Source organism: Poecilia mexicana, unplaced genomic scaffold, assembly GCF_051168715.1.
Source record: "Poecilia mexicana isolate PSO_F unplaced genomic scaffold, ASM5116871v1 scaffold_14, whole genome shotgun sequence".
NCBI classification, from domain to species: Eukaryota; Metazoa; Chordata; class Actinopteri; order Cyprinodontiformes; family Poeciliidae; genus Poecilia; species Poecilia mexicana.
The window spans coordinates 8,757,883-8,776,490 of record NW_028263383.1 but is presented as its reverse complement, the minus strand read 5'-3'; the positions used below and the strand labels follow the sequence as shown (position 1 = coordinate 8,776,490).

The 18,608-nt window shown below is 39.3% G+C and overlaps 1 protein-coding gene across 1 annotated transcript; it reads right to left on the bottom strand.

Annotated features, from left to right (window-relative positions):
• Positions 1-3,557: 3,557 nt before the first annotated feature.
• LOC106912324 (clathrin interactor 1-like) lies at positions 3,558-16,758 on the bottom strand. Its single transcript, XM_088012739.1, has 12 exons — positions 16,572-16,758; positions 13,995-14,099; positions 13,754-13,850; positions 12,225-12,333; positions 11,243-11,419; positions 10,626-10,794; positions 9,723-9,939; positions 9,571-9,652; positions 8,980-9,057; positions 7,692-8,017; positions 6,907-7,090; positions 3,558-6,318 (listed from the first exon to the last, which is right to left on the bottom strand). The coding sequence occupies exons 1-12, from the start codon at positions 16,610-16,612 to the stop codon at positions 5,942-5,944; spliced, it is 1,962 nt and encodes a 653-aa protein (XP_087868865.1). The 5' UTR covers positions 16,613-16,758; the 3' UTR covers positions 3,558-5,941.
• Positions 16,759-18,608: the final 1,850 nt, after the last annotated feature.

Here is an 18,608-nt window from a genome sequence, read left to right as displayed (position 1 = left end):
CTGCTGTTGTCCTGATGTTTGGTCATATTTCCCTTCAAAAGCTTGCTTTCTGTCTTTTCTCTTCCGGGGGCGATACTCGTAATCTGGTACCACAGTCAGAGCCAACATGAGTTATAATCAAAAGTAACGTCATCAAATGTCTTCCACAGAATACTTGACTAGAAGATGAAGTGATTGTACAGTCAATAATTAACATAAGCTTTTCAAATCCACTGTCGGACAGACATGTAATGTTCATACCAGGGAAGTGCAGTTTGTGCATCTTCTTCAGCTTGTCAGCTGCTTTAAAGTAGGGCCTCTTCTGTTCCTCACTGAGCTTATACCACTCATTTCCAAGCTGAACACTGATGTCATTGCTGGTTCTTCCTGGAAAGGCTTTTTGCATGGCCTCTCTGTGGACGCGAGCCCACACTAGAAAAGCGTTCATTGGCCGTTTGACCCGTCCGTTCTCTTGGATAAACTGGTTAGGTTTGAAATCTGAGGAAAAGATTTTAGGTATTTACATCCAATCACAGTATTGCAGTTAGATCCACTTTAAAAAACTCTAACACACAATCCTACCGTGTTTCCCCGAAAGTAAGACAGTGTCTTACTTTCTTTTTATCCCCAAAAGCCCCACTATGTCTTACTTTCGGGGTATGTCTTATATTGGAAAAAAATTGTCGAATCTTTTGTTTTAACCATAAAATTAACATTTATTAACAACCTGAACAGTATTGTATTCACCACAAAACAGTTTTATAAAAGACGCGAGGAGGTGGCAGACGCGGCGACGTATGGAGAGGGGGACGGTGCGGACGTGGGCAGGAGGCGGCGCACAGCTAGATGAGAGGTGTTTCCCCGAAAAGTAAGACACATGTCTTACTTTCGGGGTACGGCTTATATTAGCCGACCCCCCTGAAACCTCCGATATGTCTTACAATCGGGGGTGTCTTAATATCGGGGAAACATGGTAACAGTGGCTAATTATACAACCACAATTTTATAAGCACTATTACATCCCACCTGTGTTAAAATGGCAGGTTTATGTGATGAAAAAAATTAGAGCACCATAAATCATTCAGAACTTTTCCCTCATTTATTGACATGTATTACTTAACTAAAAAAAGCAAACAAATCTTATTTACATCCTGAAACAAACTCTTTGTTGAACCACCTTCTGAATTAATGCCAACATTTAGTCTCCTAGGGCGCACATCTACCATCAATTACAGAGATTCAGATCAACTTAAACAAAGATTAGCTGTCCAAGCAGGATTTTCAGAATTTTTTCTTCTTTGCATCTTTTAGCTAAAACATTGGTTAGCAAAAAATGACCATCTACCACTTTATCATTCGTTTTTACTTCACAAAACCTGACATTTTAATCAGAGTAAGATACATTTCTTATATCCACTGTATCACATTAGCATGTAAATTAGCATTAATATTATTACTATTATTATTACTATTGTTACCTATCTCTGATGGTGGAATGACAAAACTGGTGTTTTGACCGTCTGCTCCTGGACTGACAGATGGATCAGAAGGGCATCCTGAAGGTGAGGTCAGCAGTTCTCCCATTTGCAACATACTGAATTTTTTGCTGTAAAGGAAAGAACTTCTTATGTTAACAGTTTTCATTTATTGTCACAATTTGTGGGAACGGATATGACAATCTTTCATCCTCCTTATCTCAGAGCAGCTTCTGTTCTTAACAGTGTGTAGAAGTGGAGACTGAAGATTCAGTCTGGACCCAGATATTTCAAATACTACTCACCTAAAATATTATCTGGTAAAATGTTATCTGGGTAGAAAAAAAACCCTTAAACGACTGGAGCTGGGTAGCTGCTTTGTTTTCCGCTGAAGAAGCTACTGAGTGTCACATTCTGGTCCTTCCTGATCCAGGTCTCTGTTTGGTAGACAGCATTTGTGGTCGTTTTCCTTTTTAGATTGTCTGGAAAGTTTAGATCTCCTAGCAGTAACCGTGACCTCTTTGAAGTGTTTGGATTAGTTTTTCTTTAAATTGTGAAAATGTAAACAAAATATTTTTAACTTAGTTGCCATGGCGAGCGAGTTATTCAAACATTGCTAGAGTAACTTGTAACTTTAATCGCAAAATATGTTTTGTTTTTTTTAAGGTCTTGGCTAAAGTTAAGGAAATGTATCTAACACCCACACCCAACAATGTTTAAACCAAGTCTGATTAGTTTTCACCCTTTATAGAAGTAATTTGTCTTTTCTTATAAATTAAAAATACATAATGGATCAAAGAGGGGCAGCATCAGTTACATTTCTTGATCCAAAAGTTGCAGGATTAGCTACAATCTGCCTGCCTGCATTCAGTGTCCATGGTAACCAGCTGTTGCTTTTTTATTTATAGTTCTCATGTGATGTCACATTGTTGGGATCTTTACCTTTGACAGCAGTCATTGTGGTAGGTATCGGTAGCTAACTGTTATGACAGTTGATACGGGGTTGCTATGACGACAATAAACAAGCTACGAGCTTAGAACTAGCTATAGCCACGTTCCTGTCTAATTTATAAACATTTTAAGTTCATTAAAACTGTTACTTGACTACAATTTCTGAGTACTCTCTCCAACTCTGTAAATATCCATACGGTGATATTGACTGCAGTACTTACTGGCGAGCTAGCAAAATTAGCTTTGTAGACTTATTTACGAAGCTAAAACATGCAGCAAAATGTATGTTACTACTATTCTCACTCCAACACTCTGATACTTTTTCATGGATATTTCTCTTGCACATTGGTCAAGAGTGTCAATATACTTTTTGTTAGTGACAAAGCCATGGTTCATCTATGCTTTGCGCTGCTCTTGCCTAACAAGATGGCGGTTCAGTGGCGCGGATGACCTCTGATTCACTTATGAGAGCTATAGGTGAGTTACCTTTGTGCAGCCTCTTTCTGATTGGCACGCAGTTTCACATCAACAGTAATAAAAGCCTGCAGTAGGTACCATGACGAAATTTTAGGGTGTTATGAAATTCCTTTTAAAATATTGCGTTCTGCTTTTGAGGTGAACCTGCTTGGGCGGTCAGACCTGGGCATGTTGGTAGATGTTTTGAATATTCTCCACTTGTAGGTTATTTTCCATTCAGTGAAAATGGCAGATATTAAAGAGCTCTTTGAATCCGTTACCAAACTCAGCTACTACAATCAGCTTTTTTAAGGGCTCAGAATGCTCCTTGAACCTCACCATGGTGTTCACCAGATTTTCTTTCTCCCCTTAAATTAACCAGTAAAAACCCACTGAGATCCAGATCTCATTTGCAAGAGGGATCTGGGAAGAAATCTGCAACACATAACGTGATTACACAAAAGTAAAACAAATTAAACTATGTACAAGTTAAAACAAATTACAAAACACTGAATACATTACATAAGGATTGACACTTGATGTGATGCAACCTATTTTAAGTCTTACATTTTATAGAACATTTGAAAATGTTTTTTTTTAATTGTTTGTTACTTCAATTTGTCAGTATTGTTAAAATTACTGTTAAGAATGTAAATAAGAAATAAAATACATAAACAAAAATATGAAACCCAACTGTTTAATGTTATAATTTAATTTATTGTTTAATGAAGTACAGAAAATATACAGCAATCAAATCAAAAGATCTGTGTTGAAGGAAAATGAAAAAAAAAACATGATTCAAGTAAACTAAATCATTTCAAATGCAGTTTTATTTGATCATAACCTTACAACTAATAAAATATTAAACTAAAACCTATGGAATTATAATTCTGAGAGTAACAAAATAAAGATTTGGTCATTTGGAGGGCAGCGCCTCAGAAAATGACAAGAGGCTCTGCTTAGCTGTGTTTGTACATCAAACAGAAGAAACTTAGACCCATACATAAAGTCACAAACGGCCGTTATCCATTTCTCACACAAATGTCACCCCAAACCATTTGGATTGAACTCCAGCATATTTAATCTGAATCAAATGTCGAGGAGCGTCTTCTCTAACCAATGGGTTATGAAGTATAGGTGAAAAATGATTCCAACTCAAGGTACAATGTTAGAGGTATTCCCAGAATCCACTGTAAACGTGTAAGTAAAGTTACAACTTTTTTTTTTTTTTTGAGTAATTCTTTCCACCAAAGTTGGTAGGAAAATACTTCTGTACCTCAATGCATAAAAACGGTTTGTATGCAAAAAAGTTAGAGACGCTAATGAATGTAGGTGAGTCAGAAAGCAACACTGAATAGTTTACTGAGATCTGTGAAGTCACGTGGACAAGTTGCATAAATAGAAAATAATCAGTAGCACTCTGAATAAAATACTGACTGGCCCTTTATGTGGTAAATGCATTCAGAAAGTCAAACGGAAGAATCATTCAGTACTACTTCTCCAAATATTATAATGCAACAAGCCGATTAAAAATAAAATGTTAGACTAAACCAAAAGAGAAAAAGGAAACGGGCTTCTCTGAGTTCAGATGTTAATTTGTATTTCCCCATCCATCATCCATCAAGCACAATGCAGGTTACTAGTTTTTAAGGAGACTCATTCTGCCCCCTGCTGGCGGTCCAGCAAAAGCCCCTTTCAGACAGGAACAGTAGAAATTTACTTTAATCTGGCAAAACTCAAGCAGGAAAAATCCTCCTGCTGGTTTTAGATTCCATCATCATTTTAATAATCGAAAGCATCGCTAAAATTTTAATTAGTGGTTTTCTTTACAACAATAAGATGCAGGATCTAAATAATTTTCCCTTCAGCACACAGGTTTTAAAACAGCTTAGGGACTGCTGCTAAAGTTTCTGCTTTCAGACTATTTCTTGATCTAGTTTATGGCTGAGTTAAGAGCAAACTGTAAATTAACTTTATAATTCACTAATTCATATCTTTTGTAGTTTAGACCAAAATACTTTGTAGTGGTATGTAGAAGATAGAAAGTCAAATGGTTTTCAGGTTCAGCTTGGTGAAGGAGTGAATGTAGTAATTATAGGTGTTGATAATTTCAGCCCTTCACCATTTCTGACCTTTGTAGTTGTCAAGTCACCCACAAAATATTCACTTTGAAAGCTGCCAATTATATGTAATTTTCATGACCTACAGTGAAGAAATCTGTTCACATAACTCCAATGAAGCAATACGTACCAACAGGAGATCGATTATGACCCAAATTAGTTAATTTGGTTAAACCAGAGGTCATAATTTGTCTTAATGTAGCAAAAAAATAAATCCGAATTGAGTTTGACACCAAGTTTTCAGACAATATCCAAATTAACTAAATTATTTCTAATAATTGAGGATTTTAATGACTTATGTCTTTACTACAGTGAAAGCTAAGTGGAGTACTCAGGTAAACAATGGTTTGTTTACAGGTACAAATGGATGTAGGCACCAAACGACTTGTTACTTTTTGACCTGCAAACACCGATGGCCAATCTTACATGACTAGCTCATATTAACACATCAGTATGAATGAAGCTGTTTGTTGTGAAACAACAGCAAATGATTCATGTCTGAAAAGGGCTTTGCAAAGTCGGAATATAAATGGAATGGCTTAAATTTTATAATTAAATTTGGATTTTAAAAAAATTACCTTCTCATGTACAATGCAAAATTAAGGCCTCAGTGCCATTTTAGCTAAACTGAATTTTTTTGTGCAGAAAAAACTAAACGATGGAGGATAACATATGGTTTTATAAAAACTCGTGAAGACAATGATTTTTCCAGTAAAGGGAAGTAATGATGGTTATGTACCGACACGTTCGCTCCACCTCTGCTTTCTTCTGCGGCGAATCGGTGGGAACCGATGGCAAAGAGTCACCGGCGCCAGCTCACCAAAGCCCAGAGGCAGACAGTGAAACATGCAAGGTTTGTCTTCAAGTACAGCAAAGTCCTTCTGCAGTTCGCTTACTCGCAGTTTCACACATTCATGCTCACTCACTCATTCACAAACACACACACTTGACTGCAAACCTTCATTTCCCAAAGCTGCCAAAGTTAGCGAAGGCATCTTGTTTGGGTGGGACCACGGCGGGGCTGATGGAGTGGCTCAGGCCCATTCCCACTCCTGGCACCCCCATACCTGCCATGCCACCCATCATCACCGGGGTGGCCATGCCCATATTCATGCTCATGTTCATTCCCATCATCCCTGGGTTCACAGGAATTCCACTCTGCAGGCCGGTGGCCATCAAAGGTGGCATGCCCACGCCCAGGGGAGCAGGCATGCCCATCGCCATGGCGCCGCCGGCCATGATGGGGTTGGCTGGCGGCCTGATGGGAGCCACATGAGGTGGTGAGCTGAGGGTTAGTCCTCCAAAACTCTGAGCCAACAGGCTGACCGGAGGCACTCCTGTGCAAAACACACACACACACACACACACACACACACACACACACACACACACACACACACACACACACACACACACACACACACACATTTACAAATCTGATTCTACGTTGTTTATGGATTACTGTGTGTATATTTCCTTTGAATATTTTGAAGAGCTTACAGAGGTAATCCAGTGCCTTGCAAAAGTATTCATACATCTTGACCCTTTTCATAGTTGAACATGGCACAACCACAAAATATATGTATTTTGTGAGACAGACCAATAAAAATAAGTAAGAAACGAGAACACTCTAAAAGTACTTGGACATTGTTTAAAAATAACAATTTCATCATTTGTCGCAATAACTTCTGGGACAGTTTATCGTCCAGAAGAATTTATTTTGATGTGTCTAACTTTACCATTATGTGCTACATTATGTTAATTAATCACAAAGTTAAAATCCCAATAAAATACCCTGAAGTTTGAGGTTTTCAACATGTGAAAAGGTTCAAGGTGTATAAAAACTTTTGCAAAGCACTATAATAAGTTTCAGAAAGTCCAATTTGTTTGTGTTTAACAGATAAAAAGCTCAGTAAAGGCGTTACCTTGTTGCTGGATTATATTGTTCAGAGTTGGTGGTGTCTTTGTGTGGTTGAGTCCGGCTGACAGGAAGTCCAGGCTGATATTGACGGACGGGTCAGACCAAGTTGACCCTAACGACCCCTGACTTCCAATTCCAGCCTTTTGCTGCGATCCTATTGGCTGCTGGGACACCATGCCCACCAAATTCTGAAACAAATTTGTCTGATTTATTCCTGGGTTATGGTTTTTATTAAAAGGTGAGAGATGAGCTTAGAGGTGCAGCAACAAAATGATACTGTGTAGCAGCAAATGTTTTGAGTAAATACCTTTTGCCAATACAAGTCCTAATTCTAAATTTTAGGTCTAGAATAATCTACAAGGTGCACTTAATTTTATTTAAATAAAGGTACGCCTTACATATTGTGGAGTAAAACAGGCCCCTCTCGTGAATTAATGTGGATTAATTTTGGTTGTGCTTACTGACCTTGAAGTGATTTTGTGTGGCACACGGCGCTGACGGCGCTCTGTCAAAACGTTTTACTTTACATTACGGCTGCCGTCGTCAGGAGTGTCGCGGAGTAATACGCAATGTGCTTTGACTGACTGACTTATCTGACTGTTTTGTTTCGTTTAATGCGCCTTGTAGTCTGGTGTGGTTTATATACGAAAAAGATCAAAAATAGATGATTATGTAATAGTGCGCTCTATAGTGCGGAAAATACGTTAGACTATTTTTTTCAACAATATTAGCCCTCAATAATGTAACATTTTTTCAAAATGCTTAACAAATTCATATTTCCTTTGATACCTGTTGAGAGCGGGAGTGTGGCATCGTAGGCATGGCAACGGATCCTCCCGGCGTCACCCCGCCAAGAGAGAAGGTCATGCTCTGGGAAGCGCTGAGCGTCGTGTGTGGATTGGTTGGCTGATGGTTGACTCCGCTCATCAGGTCAAACAGCTCAGCAGATGGGGGGGCAGAGGACGGGTTTGAAGTCGGCGCCGGCGGCGGTGACGGTCCGCTGCCAAACAGGTCGGTAACCGGCTGCGAAGGACCGGAGCTAGATGGAGCAGGAGGATTTCCTGAAAAGGAGCTCCAGTCCCCAAAGTCCCCGTTTCCATTGGAAGAGGCAGCAGCTGGTCAAAAAAAAAGTAATGGTTAAGTAATACCAGAGCAGGGTAGTAACTGGTTACTTTTACTCAATTACATTTACTTGAACAGCGTTTTTGAAAAAAAATGCACTTTTAGGAGTATTTTTACTACGCTGTACTTTTTACTTGAGTCGCTTCTCTTACTTGAGTAAAATTTCTGGATTCTCTAACCGCTGAATGAAAAACAAACATGTTTTAACCAAAAATTGACCAGACACAGACACACAGCTGCAGTTTTGTTAAAGTTTCATACGTTTTTTATTGAAAGAAACTGATTTCGGTTTGTTACTTTTTGTTACTTATATGAATTATTTTAATTTTGTTCCTTAAAATACCAAAATTTCCACTTAACTTTACATTTTGTTTTATCTGACGATGTAATTTTTAAATTAGAAATTGATAATTTGATCAGTTACTCAGTACTTCAGTAGACTTTTTACTAAATACTTTTCTGCTGTTAGTTGAGTAATTTCTTCGAAGGCTACTTTTTACTTGAGTAAAAAATATATTGAAGTATTGCTACTCTTACTTGAGTGTAATTTTTGGGTTCTCTGCCCACCTCTGAGTAATACGAAGTAATTTGGCCTCTCACAGGTAAAAACATCAATAATTAACTGTAATAAAGATGAAAGGAAGGAAAATTTAAAAAAAGAATAAGGAAGAAACAACAACATTCAGACAACAGAATAGGAAATAATGTCTGTAAATTTTCTATTTTCTTTTTATATCCAGACCTGGGAAATCCTTGGATTAAATTCAATACTCACTCAGACTGTGCTTGTTTCTAAGCCTAATGGATTCACTTAGACACAGGTAGACAACCTGCATAAACTGATATATTTCTTAAATTTGTATTTTATGTCTTAAAATGTGTGATTGTGAACTAATCCTCTTTATTTTGAGGGCATGATGAAGGTCTTAAAGGAGCAGTGAGGGGAGGCGTTTACCAGTGGAGGTGGGGAGGCTGGCAGAGGCTGCAGGTGAGGAGAAGTCAGCAAAGCCCCCTATGAGGTCTGAAGTCCCTGCTGGGTGAGTGAAGACAAACACAAACTTACCACAGGACACAGAAGTTGTCATGAGGTGTGGTTTGTGGTGGTGAGAGAGAACGCCGACGACCCAGGTTGTGATGAAGATGATGAATTTAATAATGAATGTGGCTCAAAACAGTCCAGATCAGGCAGCACGGCAGAGACAATAGCACACAGCTAAATACCGGTAGCGACTGAAAAACTGAGGACTGAATAAGAGAGCTAACCAACACAGGACTTTACAGTAAGACTGTGATGGCACGCAGACAGACGACAAATGACATACGAGGTTCCGACAAGAGACAAAAACAACAGGTGGGACTAAATACACATAGAGGCTAATCAAGGAATGAGACACACCTGGGAAGGAATCAACAGGGAAGACGCAGAAACAACAGAGACTCAGGACAGAAACTGAACACAGAAATACCTTAAAATAAATACACAGAAACACGGATCATGACAGAAGTGTGTTTGGACAGCGTAGGAGAGGAATGTGTGTGTGTTTACCTGCCGCTGTGCTCTCGTTGTTTGAAGGGTCAATCACCAGCAGGTCAGCCAGTCCACTGCTGGAAGTCTGCTTCGCCGACGACTGAGGAGTAAGACGTAGCAATTAAACCTTCAAAGGTGAAGATGACTGTCACCGTAGAAACGGTGTGTACCTTTTCTTCTGGGCTCTTGTCTCCGGTGTAGTGCGCCGCAGCCCCCAGGTCCAGCGTCTTGCTGCTCGCCGCCCCGCTGCGTTTCCTCGTGGTGGTGGTCGTGGTTTCTGTCGCTTGTGTGATCTGGATGCTCTTCGTCGTGACCGTTTCCTCCTCGTCTTTAAATTCGATCGTCTCCTGCCTCCCGTTTCTTGATCCTCTCTCCTCCTCGTTGTCACTATGGCAACCAGATAAGGGACGCATCAGAGCTCAGGGGATTATGCAAAGGTTGATCTGCTGTGTCTTTGTGGAAGTCTGAAGGGTTCGGATCTCTGTTTAACTGGTTTTCTCTGTTATTAATCTCCTTAAAACAGAGATTAAATATATTTGTACGTCTGTTGTGCAGCATGGTTTATGCACTTTTAGCAAAACACAACATATCATCCCACAAGGGTTTGAAGGATTTTAGCCAAGTCTGGTGTCTGCGTTGTGATCCTACGTATCAGCCCAGATATATAATAAGTGCAACATATTATAATATTGCTTCTTCAGTGTTACTGTAGGCCTATTGAACGTCTCCTTTACTAGTTTTTATATTGTCTTTGTATTAATGTTGAAGAAATCTAACATTGTTGTTGCAATTTATACTGTGCACTGTTTTAGATCCTTCTCCTGACTGATACGCTGGAACAATGAGATCTTTTGGATCCTCAGAAAAAGTCTGCAGGGACAGGTGAGCTGCAGAAAACTAAATGCTTAAACTGAATTAAAATTTACTTCAGTTAACTGCTAGTTTGAATTTTGCAACGTTTTTCCACCCCATATATTTTTGATTTTAAGTTGATCCACAGTGGATCCACATGAAGGAAGTAATTTGAATATGACTCATGATCGTTCCTGCTGTCGGAGTGTGTGTCGGTTTACCTGATCCGGTCAGGCGAGTCGTCTCGCTCCTTCTTTCTGAACTTGTTCAGTGTGTCGTCGATGGTGCTGCCTATCTTGTCACTGATCTCTCCGAGCTTCTCGCTGAAAGGGAAAGCTCCTCTGCTCTTGTCCCAGTCCTCATCCCACTTATTACGATCCAATTCGTTCGCTGGAAGAAAAAAAGATCAAAAACAGAGATTCAGCATAAACAAATCTGGCTGTTTAAACCCTTATTTTAACTACATATTTTTTATACCATAAATAATTTAAAATATAACAGCAATAAAGAGGTCAGAGCTGCAAAAAGTGATTAAATATTTTCTCCAAGTTTGTCTCTGAAGCCTTAAATGTTATAGGTAATGGCAAATACCTTTGCAGAAAACAAAAGGTCAGAAACATTCTTCAATGATTTTCCATTTTTAGCAGTTACCAACCTAATTTTACATTTGAAAATAATAAACCGGTGCAGTAATTTACTCGCTTATAGTATTACGCCTTTAGAGATTTAAAGCATGCTACATTTGCTGTAGAAAATATATTTCTGAGGTTCTCCAGGAGGGATTGTATTTTCATTTTAATCCACTCAAGCTGTCAGACGAACGCTGTGAGCTACTTACAGTTCTTAAAGCTGCCACCTCCACCGCCCATACTGTCAGAGGAGACTCCAATATATTTATCCTTGTTCTTCTTTGCTTTCTTTCTCTCCTCTCTGAGTCTGTCATCATCCTGGATGAACTCCACCATCTCCTTCACCTTCTGACGCACGTTTATTCCTTGATCCTTCCCATTCTCATCTGCAGATGAACCCAACAGATACAGTCACTGATACAAACCTATAAAACCATTTATTGCTTTTTATTCAAAGACAAAACACAGGGTTTCCTTCAGAAAAAAAAAAAAAAGCCTGGCGGGCCACCAGACTTTACTTGTGCCCCCAGCAGGCTAAGAACTGCTTATTTTTTAAGTCTTTTTAAAATGTTTGCAATTTTTAAGACTTTATAGTTGGTTTTCAGGTATTAATCTCCCAATTTGTCAATAACATAATTATCAAGTGATATTTTCAAATGTCGGCGCTGCACAGTGGTGCAGTTGGTAGAGCTGTTGCCTTGCAGTAAGAAGGTTCTGGGTTTGATTCCCAGTCTGGGGTCTTTCTGCATGGAGTTTGCATGTTCTCTCTGGGTACTCTGGCTTCCTCCCACAGTCCAAAAACATGACTGTCAGGTTAATTGGTCTCTCTGGTTGTGTGTCCTGTGTGTCTCTGTGTTGCCCTGCGAGAGACTGGCAACCTGTCCAGGCTGTACCCCGCCTCTTGCCTGAAACGTTCGCTGGAGAGGCACCAGCAACCTTCCTGACCCCACTAGGGACAGACGATGGATGGATTTTCAAATTTCCTGTTAACTTTAAACATTTTTTAACTCTAAAACACAACAAGTCACTAGATGAAATACCGCCCTAGCGCCCAACCATCGGGCTTACCGAGTATTCTGGGGGAAACCTTGAAATATCTTAATCCAAATGCTTGGATAAATGCTAGTATTGAATTTTCAACACAAGATAAGCAAAAAGAAAAGTTTAAAAATTGCAAAGAGAGAGACTCACCGATAAAATGATAGTTTTCTAGAGATCGCAGGTCATAGATGTGTTCTCTGGCGCTGGTGACGACTCTCTCAGAGCCGTTCCTGATCAGGTAGGCAAGCAAGAGTAAGGCCTGGAGGAGAGACGCGGATATTAGAAAGACGAAGAGAGAAGCAACCCGGATTCACGGCTTGGCTGATTTTGGCTGCCACTGCTCAGGTGTGTAAAGCAGTGGCAGCATTATGAAGCATAACTTCATAAGTTGTAATGCTTTATCTTTGATCCTTTAAACTGCTTGCTAAAACATTTAAGCAGTTTCTCTTTGCTAAGATACAATTAATACATACAATGAATTTAGCCTTGAAGTTGATGGACTCTGCAGTGTGTTAGAAAGAAAAGACAAACTGAGGCTTGCAGCTGCGCAGAAGCGTGCAGAAATTCAAACTGCTCAAACGGGCAGGTTGGTGGTCCAGAACCAAACGTGGAGAAGCAGCATTCAGCTTCTATGCACCACAAATCTGGAACAAACTTCTAGAAAACTGCAGGCTGAAACACTGAGTTCCTTTAAATCAAGGCTAAATATTATATTGGATGTATATTTGCCTGATGGTTCTGATGATGGCATTTGTAATGTTTATTGCTTGTTTCATAAATTATTACTGTATTATGTTTTTATGCAGTGAAGCACTTTGCACTGCCTTGTTGCTGAAATGCTACACAGACAAACTTGACTTGAGAGACAGAGGTTTCATTTTTCCAACCGTCAAAAAGTAATTTTACATTATTCCTCTGAGCTCAGTGATCATTTCATAGTGATATGTTAAAAAAACAGGAGCTGGTTAAAAATTTAATGCAAGAAGCCTCGCTTACAGAGCTGCAACATTTCGTGTCGCTGATGAAATTATGTTTCTCTTCTTCACTGCAAGTGATGGACGTACAGAACCAGTGAGAGAAATTCTGCAGGTTTTTCAAAACACATGATGACACACCTGCTGTAGTAGTTTTGTTTAAAAAAAAGTTGAAGTAATAAGAATGAAGTAAGGTCAGAATTGCCTTCACAAGAAAATGAGGCTTTTCAAACTGACGTAATCCAGAAATGTTTGAACAGCTTATAATAGATATAATTTGGTTTTAGATCAGTGTTGCTCCGTCTGCAACTCAAAATGCAAGAAAACATTTCATTTCTGGAACAGGATGCAGAGCGGTCCCGCAAAAAAGATTGTAAAATAGCCTCTCAACCACAAGCAGGGGGAACCAGCTCAACACCGACTGCAAACCGTCAAATGCAATAAAAAAAAGTTATTCATAACATCAACAACACATGAGACCCAATCAAGATCCTGGGATGCGACACACAAATGTAAAAAGAAAACTCAACCTAAAAAAATGAAATACAGACAGAAGGAAACTGGGCCTGGTCACGGTCCCTCACGTGAAAAACATGGGAAGAAGCCATATGTAGGCCTGACGTCAAGCAAAGAGACCTCTAACCCTGCTTCAATAAACCCAGAGCAGACTTCAGGGAACACAGACACGATGTGTGGCAGTCCTACCTTGTACACTCTTCTCCAGTTCTTCTTATTATCCTTCAGCATCCTCGTCCACAGCATGTTCATCACCTCTGGGAACTGCTCATACATAAACGTAGCTCTATAAACACACACACACATTTATGGTCATTCTGCTGGCATCCATGAGTAAAACAGATCACATCTCATGACTGTGTGTATGTGTGTGTGTGCGTGCGTGCGTGCGTGTGTGTGCGTGTGTGTGTGTGTGTGTTGTTACACCTACTTGGCTATCTCTCCCATTAGCTGTCCAGAAGGCCCCCAGGGGTCATCGTTGGTAGCTTCTCTAACCTTAGACTCTATCTCTGAGTAGTTCATCACCACATTAGTGCTGTTGACACAAACATTTATACCTGTTAACATCACCAGTGTGACTATAAAACTTGTATGCATCACATCTTATTTTGTCTTAACATGGAAAGATAAGCAAAAAAAACTTCAACAGACTGAGCAGAAGAACGAGCAAAAACCTGAATTTGTACTTATTTCATGTTATTTTACTGTGAAGCACCTTGCAATTTTCATCTATACAAATAAAAATTATCTACTAGCTAATTACAACAACTCATTCAGAACACAAAACCACAAATAAGCTTTAGCGTTTTGTCTGAGGACTGGCAGAATCCTGCTTCGCTGAATAACAAATACACTTTGGAAAATCCTTTGTGCTGCTGAACTCTTTATCAGATAACAGATGTGGGCAAAGAGGCAGAAGCTTTCTGAGGCACAAAGAGGGAAAAGAGCAAGTCTGTACATCAAAGGGAGGTGAACACAGGTATGTTGTTTCCTGTCTTCTTTGTTCCTGTACTTCACTTTCTACTCTCTGTTTTCCTGTACATACAATGCCAATCTCTTCATACCCAACGCTTATTCAGGTAACAATTTAGTCCGAGAATCATCAGTTTAAAATAACTCCTGTCATTTCTCTTTCAGTGCTTGTTCACAGTAAGCAGTCCCTTTCTTTTCCTGCCTTACTCCCCATCTCTTTGTTCTCTGAAACCTGCCAAACTCACAGCAAGAGAAAACCAACAATGATCAATGATTTATCCCAGGCAGCAGCCACTTTTAACTGTGTTATAATCAGCCATCGCAGAAAGCAGAAAGCTTTATATTAGCGTGACTCTTAATATGCTGGAAAAGAAATGCCTCTGCTGCCAGTTCTATGGAGGCAGATCAATAATGGAGTGTATTCATCATGCTCAGCCAGCCACAACCAACAGCTGATGGAAGCTGTTGTCTGTTACTCCATTTCAAGCCCCGTGCTGCTTCATCTACTCCCTCGTCTGTATTCTTCCTTCTCTGGTCTTAATGTTAACTCCACTTAATACTTTTTGTCTTTATTTTCAGTTGCAAGTAGGCCAGTCAAGATGACTGATTCTGCTGGATGATAAATTGTCCCAAACGTTATTGCAATAAATGATAATATTGTTGTTTTGAGAACATTTTCCAAGTCATAAAATGGTGATGGCATAATAACGCAAGAACACATTCTCAAAAGATTAACAAACAACATTTTAAATACCCCAAATAAATAAACAAAACAACAAATAAAATGAATTATGAAGCTAAAGAAAACTGTCCTTCAAACAAAACCAATGCACCATGCTGAAAACCTTTGCCACCCAGGTTTTGGTAGAGAGAGAAAAACAATAAATCATCCAAAAGGAAATTATCATGCGATTGATTTATTGCTTATTGCAGCATGCAATACTTTGTGGCTTTATAAAAAAATATTTGTTGTTGTAGCATCACAATGACATGTATTCTTGATATTGTGCAGTAATGTATTTATACTTCCTTATGGGTCCATTATCAAAACATTATAATAATCCTCCGTAAACTCTGTCAGTTAGCATTGCAGCTTCGCAGAAATATGTTATAAATCTACAAACATGGATGGAAATAAACTTTACAAAATTACGCAGAAGAAATGTGGATGTATTTGGACTCCAAACCTAGTTTAAAGATGTACTACTTATTGTTATTAGTCTTAATGTCACTCTTTTACACTAGCTAGAGCAGTAAGAGTCACAAACTAAATGTCAGTAGGCATCCCCATATCCTGAATCAGAAACAGAGTTGAAGAAACCTCATTAGTGGTTGCACCTACACTTTTGGGTTAGTTTTGATTTTACTCAGCCAAAGTCAATGCATGCAGTTGCAGGAACAAAGAGTACAAGAAGATTTTCTTCCTCCTGCATGGCTACACTGTAATAACTACATTCATAAACCTACATCACAGAGGCATAAAAACACAATGCATGTGTTTAGAAGCACACATGTCCTACTAAAGTATGTGTTTCTTTGCCAGCATGCTACATTGCTGTGGGCCTCATCGGGATAATGTGAATGTTGAGAATACAACATGCTTAGCTGGTTATATGTCCGTCATTATCAATCAGCCTCCTTCCTGTTGGAGGTGTGCAATGTGCTGGGCGGACATGGAGATGGTGAGCATCACCGGGGTGGGACAGCTAGGCTGTTAGTCTGCTGCAGCAGCACTCTGAGGGATAACAACACCTGACCTGCTTATAGCCGAATTAGCTAACTGAAAGCCACAAACACATTCTCACTTTACAATGATGCCATAAGAGATAACGATGAAAACGCGTCGACATATTAATTCATGGGACAAGGCTGGCAGTTTGCCAAGTGGTCAAAGCTAACAGCTGAAGGCCCGTATTCTTTCCTCCATCAGCGATAAAAGTTAATGATGCTGCCCGGTGAGAGCTGCTCAATCACCGGTTAGCTCACGGGCCACTTAGCGGGTTAGCTCTGCGCCTCCATCTCGGTTGGTACTCACGCTTTGTCCACCAGCTCCCTGACTTTCCACATGTTCAGCATCTCCGCACGGACCTGCGGGCTCCCCACCTCGATACTGCGCCGCCCCCGTGTCTCGACACCCCGCAACCCAGAGGTGGAATCCCGGTAACTGACGAGAAAAACGCTCCGCTCCGCTCCGCTCCCTGATCGGATCTGATCTGAACAGCGACCGCTGCGGGTAACGGACCGCGCACAGTTGCTACGGAAACGGCCTCTGTCTACGTCACTGCAGCGTCAAGATGTACGCTCCGTTCCCAGACTGAAGATGCAGTTTATTAGGGATCAATAGTCCCTCTGGCTTTATATCAGGGTAATCCACACCATTGTCTTCAATTTCAGGAAGATTGTCCTGAAATTAAAGGAAAATCTTCCTTTTATTTATGACAATAACAATAGAACAGTTGTTATTGTCATATTATTGTTTTTCTTCAAGTCTATTTTATATTTTGAGAATGTTCTACTCCAAGCAATTACAAATTACACAAATTTTGTTTATAATAAGCAGTAGTGGTTTTGATATGAGCAATAATGGTGGCTGTTAGGGCGTACTTTTTATCTTTTTTATCCATTTGCAGTCAGTATGACTGAGGGATGATTTCACAATCTTTCTTCCAGGACTGCACTACAGTTTTATCCTCCCCCAGAATTTAGATAATTTTTATATTTTGAATAGTAAGATAGTGACCTGCATGATGTGTGTCTTCAGTCAGAGGCTTCTTCAAATTCACTGTAATACAGACTGCTGCAAGAGATCTTTCCTGCCAACAGCCATTACTATATACAATAACTCTTTGAAGAATTTGAATACGAGTCACAACATTTAATTTCCCTTTGGGATCAATAAAATATTATTGAATTTGAATATCCAATAACTGTTCTGGCATTACTAGAGTGCAGGAGTTTAGGAAAACATAGTGTAAAGGAAATCCTAATCCTACTTCACTTGTTTTACTTTCAGGGGATGACCACCAGATAATAAAATAGTAAATTGTCAATTGTGCCCTAAATAAATTATCTATGCCATAAAAAAGAAAAACACAAATCCCGTTTTCTTAGATGCAGCCACCAATTTCAATTTATTCTGTAAGTTAATAACCACCAAAAAAGGAAAGTATATTAAATATTTTATGACCAATGAAATACATAAAGAATCCAGCATCTGGAATATTATCCCATGGTTAATGTTAAGTTCCTAAAAGGTGCAGAGCTCCAAAATAGCCTTTTTCCCCAGTGAGCTGTTCATCACCTTCATTAATTACTTGAGATGCTATTGTTAGGTTGAAAGCCATTAGGGGATGATCCATTTTTAAAGAAAATGAACTTGAATGGAGGTAACCACACTGAAATGCTTCACATTTTTGAATTAGAGACAAATATTTTTTGATCAATCCTCAAGTAAAGAAAAAATAAGTCAGCCACATTTCTATAATATTTTTTCTTTTTTAATAGGAGATACAAATTCTCTTTTTTTTCATCACCATATTATGTTATTCTGGTTCTTGGTTTGCACACTAGCAGGCTCTGTTCCTTTGGACATGGACCTGTAAAAAGCATCTCTTATTTGCATGTCCAGTCGAATGAATAGACTCTTCCTTTTTCCTGTGGAAAAATGGTGCTCCGTTTACTGCTTCCTGGACCATGGTTGGCTTTCACATAATGACTGTGTATTAGATTTTAGGTGCATTGAAAGACATTTTCTACCATCAGAAGAAAAGGAAAACATGCACACACAGTTAATTTCAGGGAACTTTAAGTATTTATTTAATCTACTCTAGTTAGCAAAGAGTTTCATGAGACAAAAAGTGCAGTGTGATCATTTATTAGTCAAATGCCTCAGCATCTTGGCTCATGGGTGTGAGCATTCTTGGCCTTCCCTATGAGTCAGCCAAAACTTGCATAATGGACGAGTTGGCTCATTTATTGAGGTCTCCAATCTGTTGTGCAATATTGCATCAAGAACAATTAAAAACATGTTTTTGATAAAGAAACAGCTACTATTTTTCCTCATTCCCTTTCT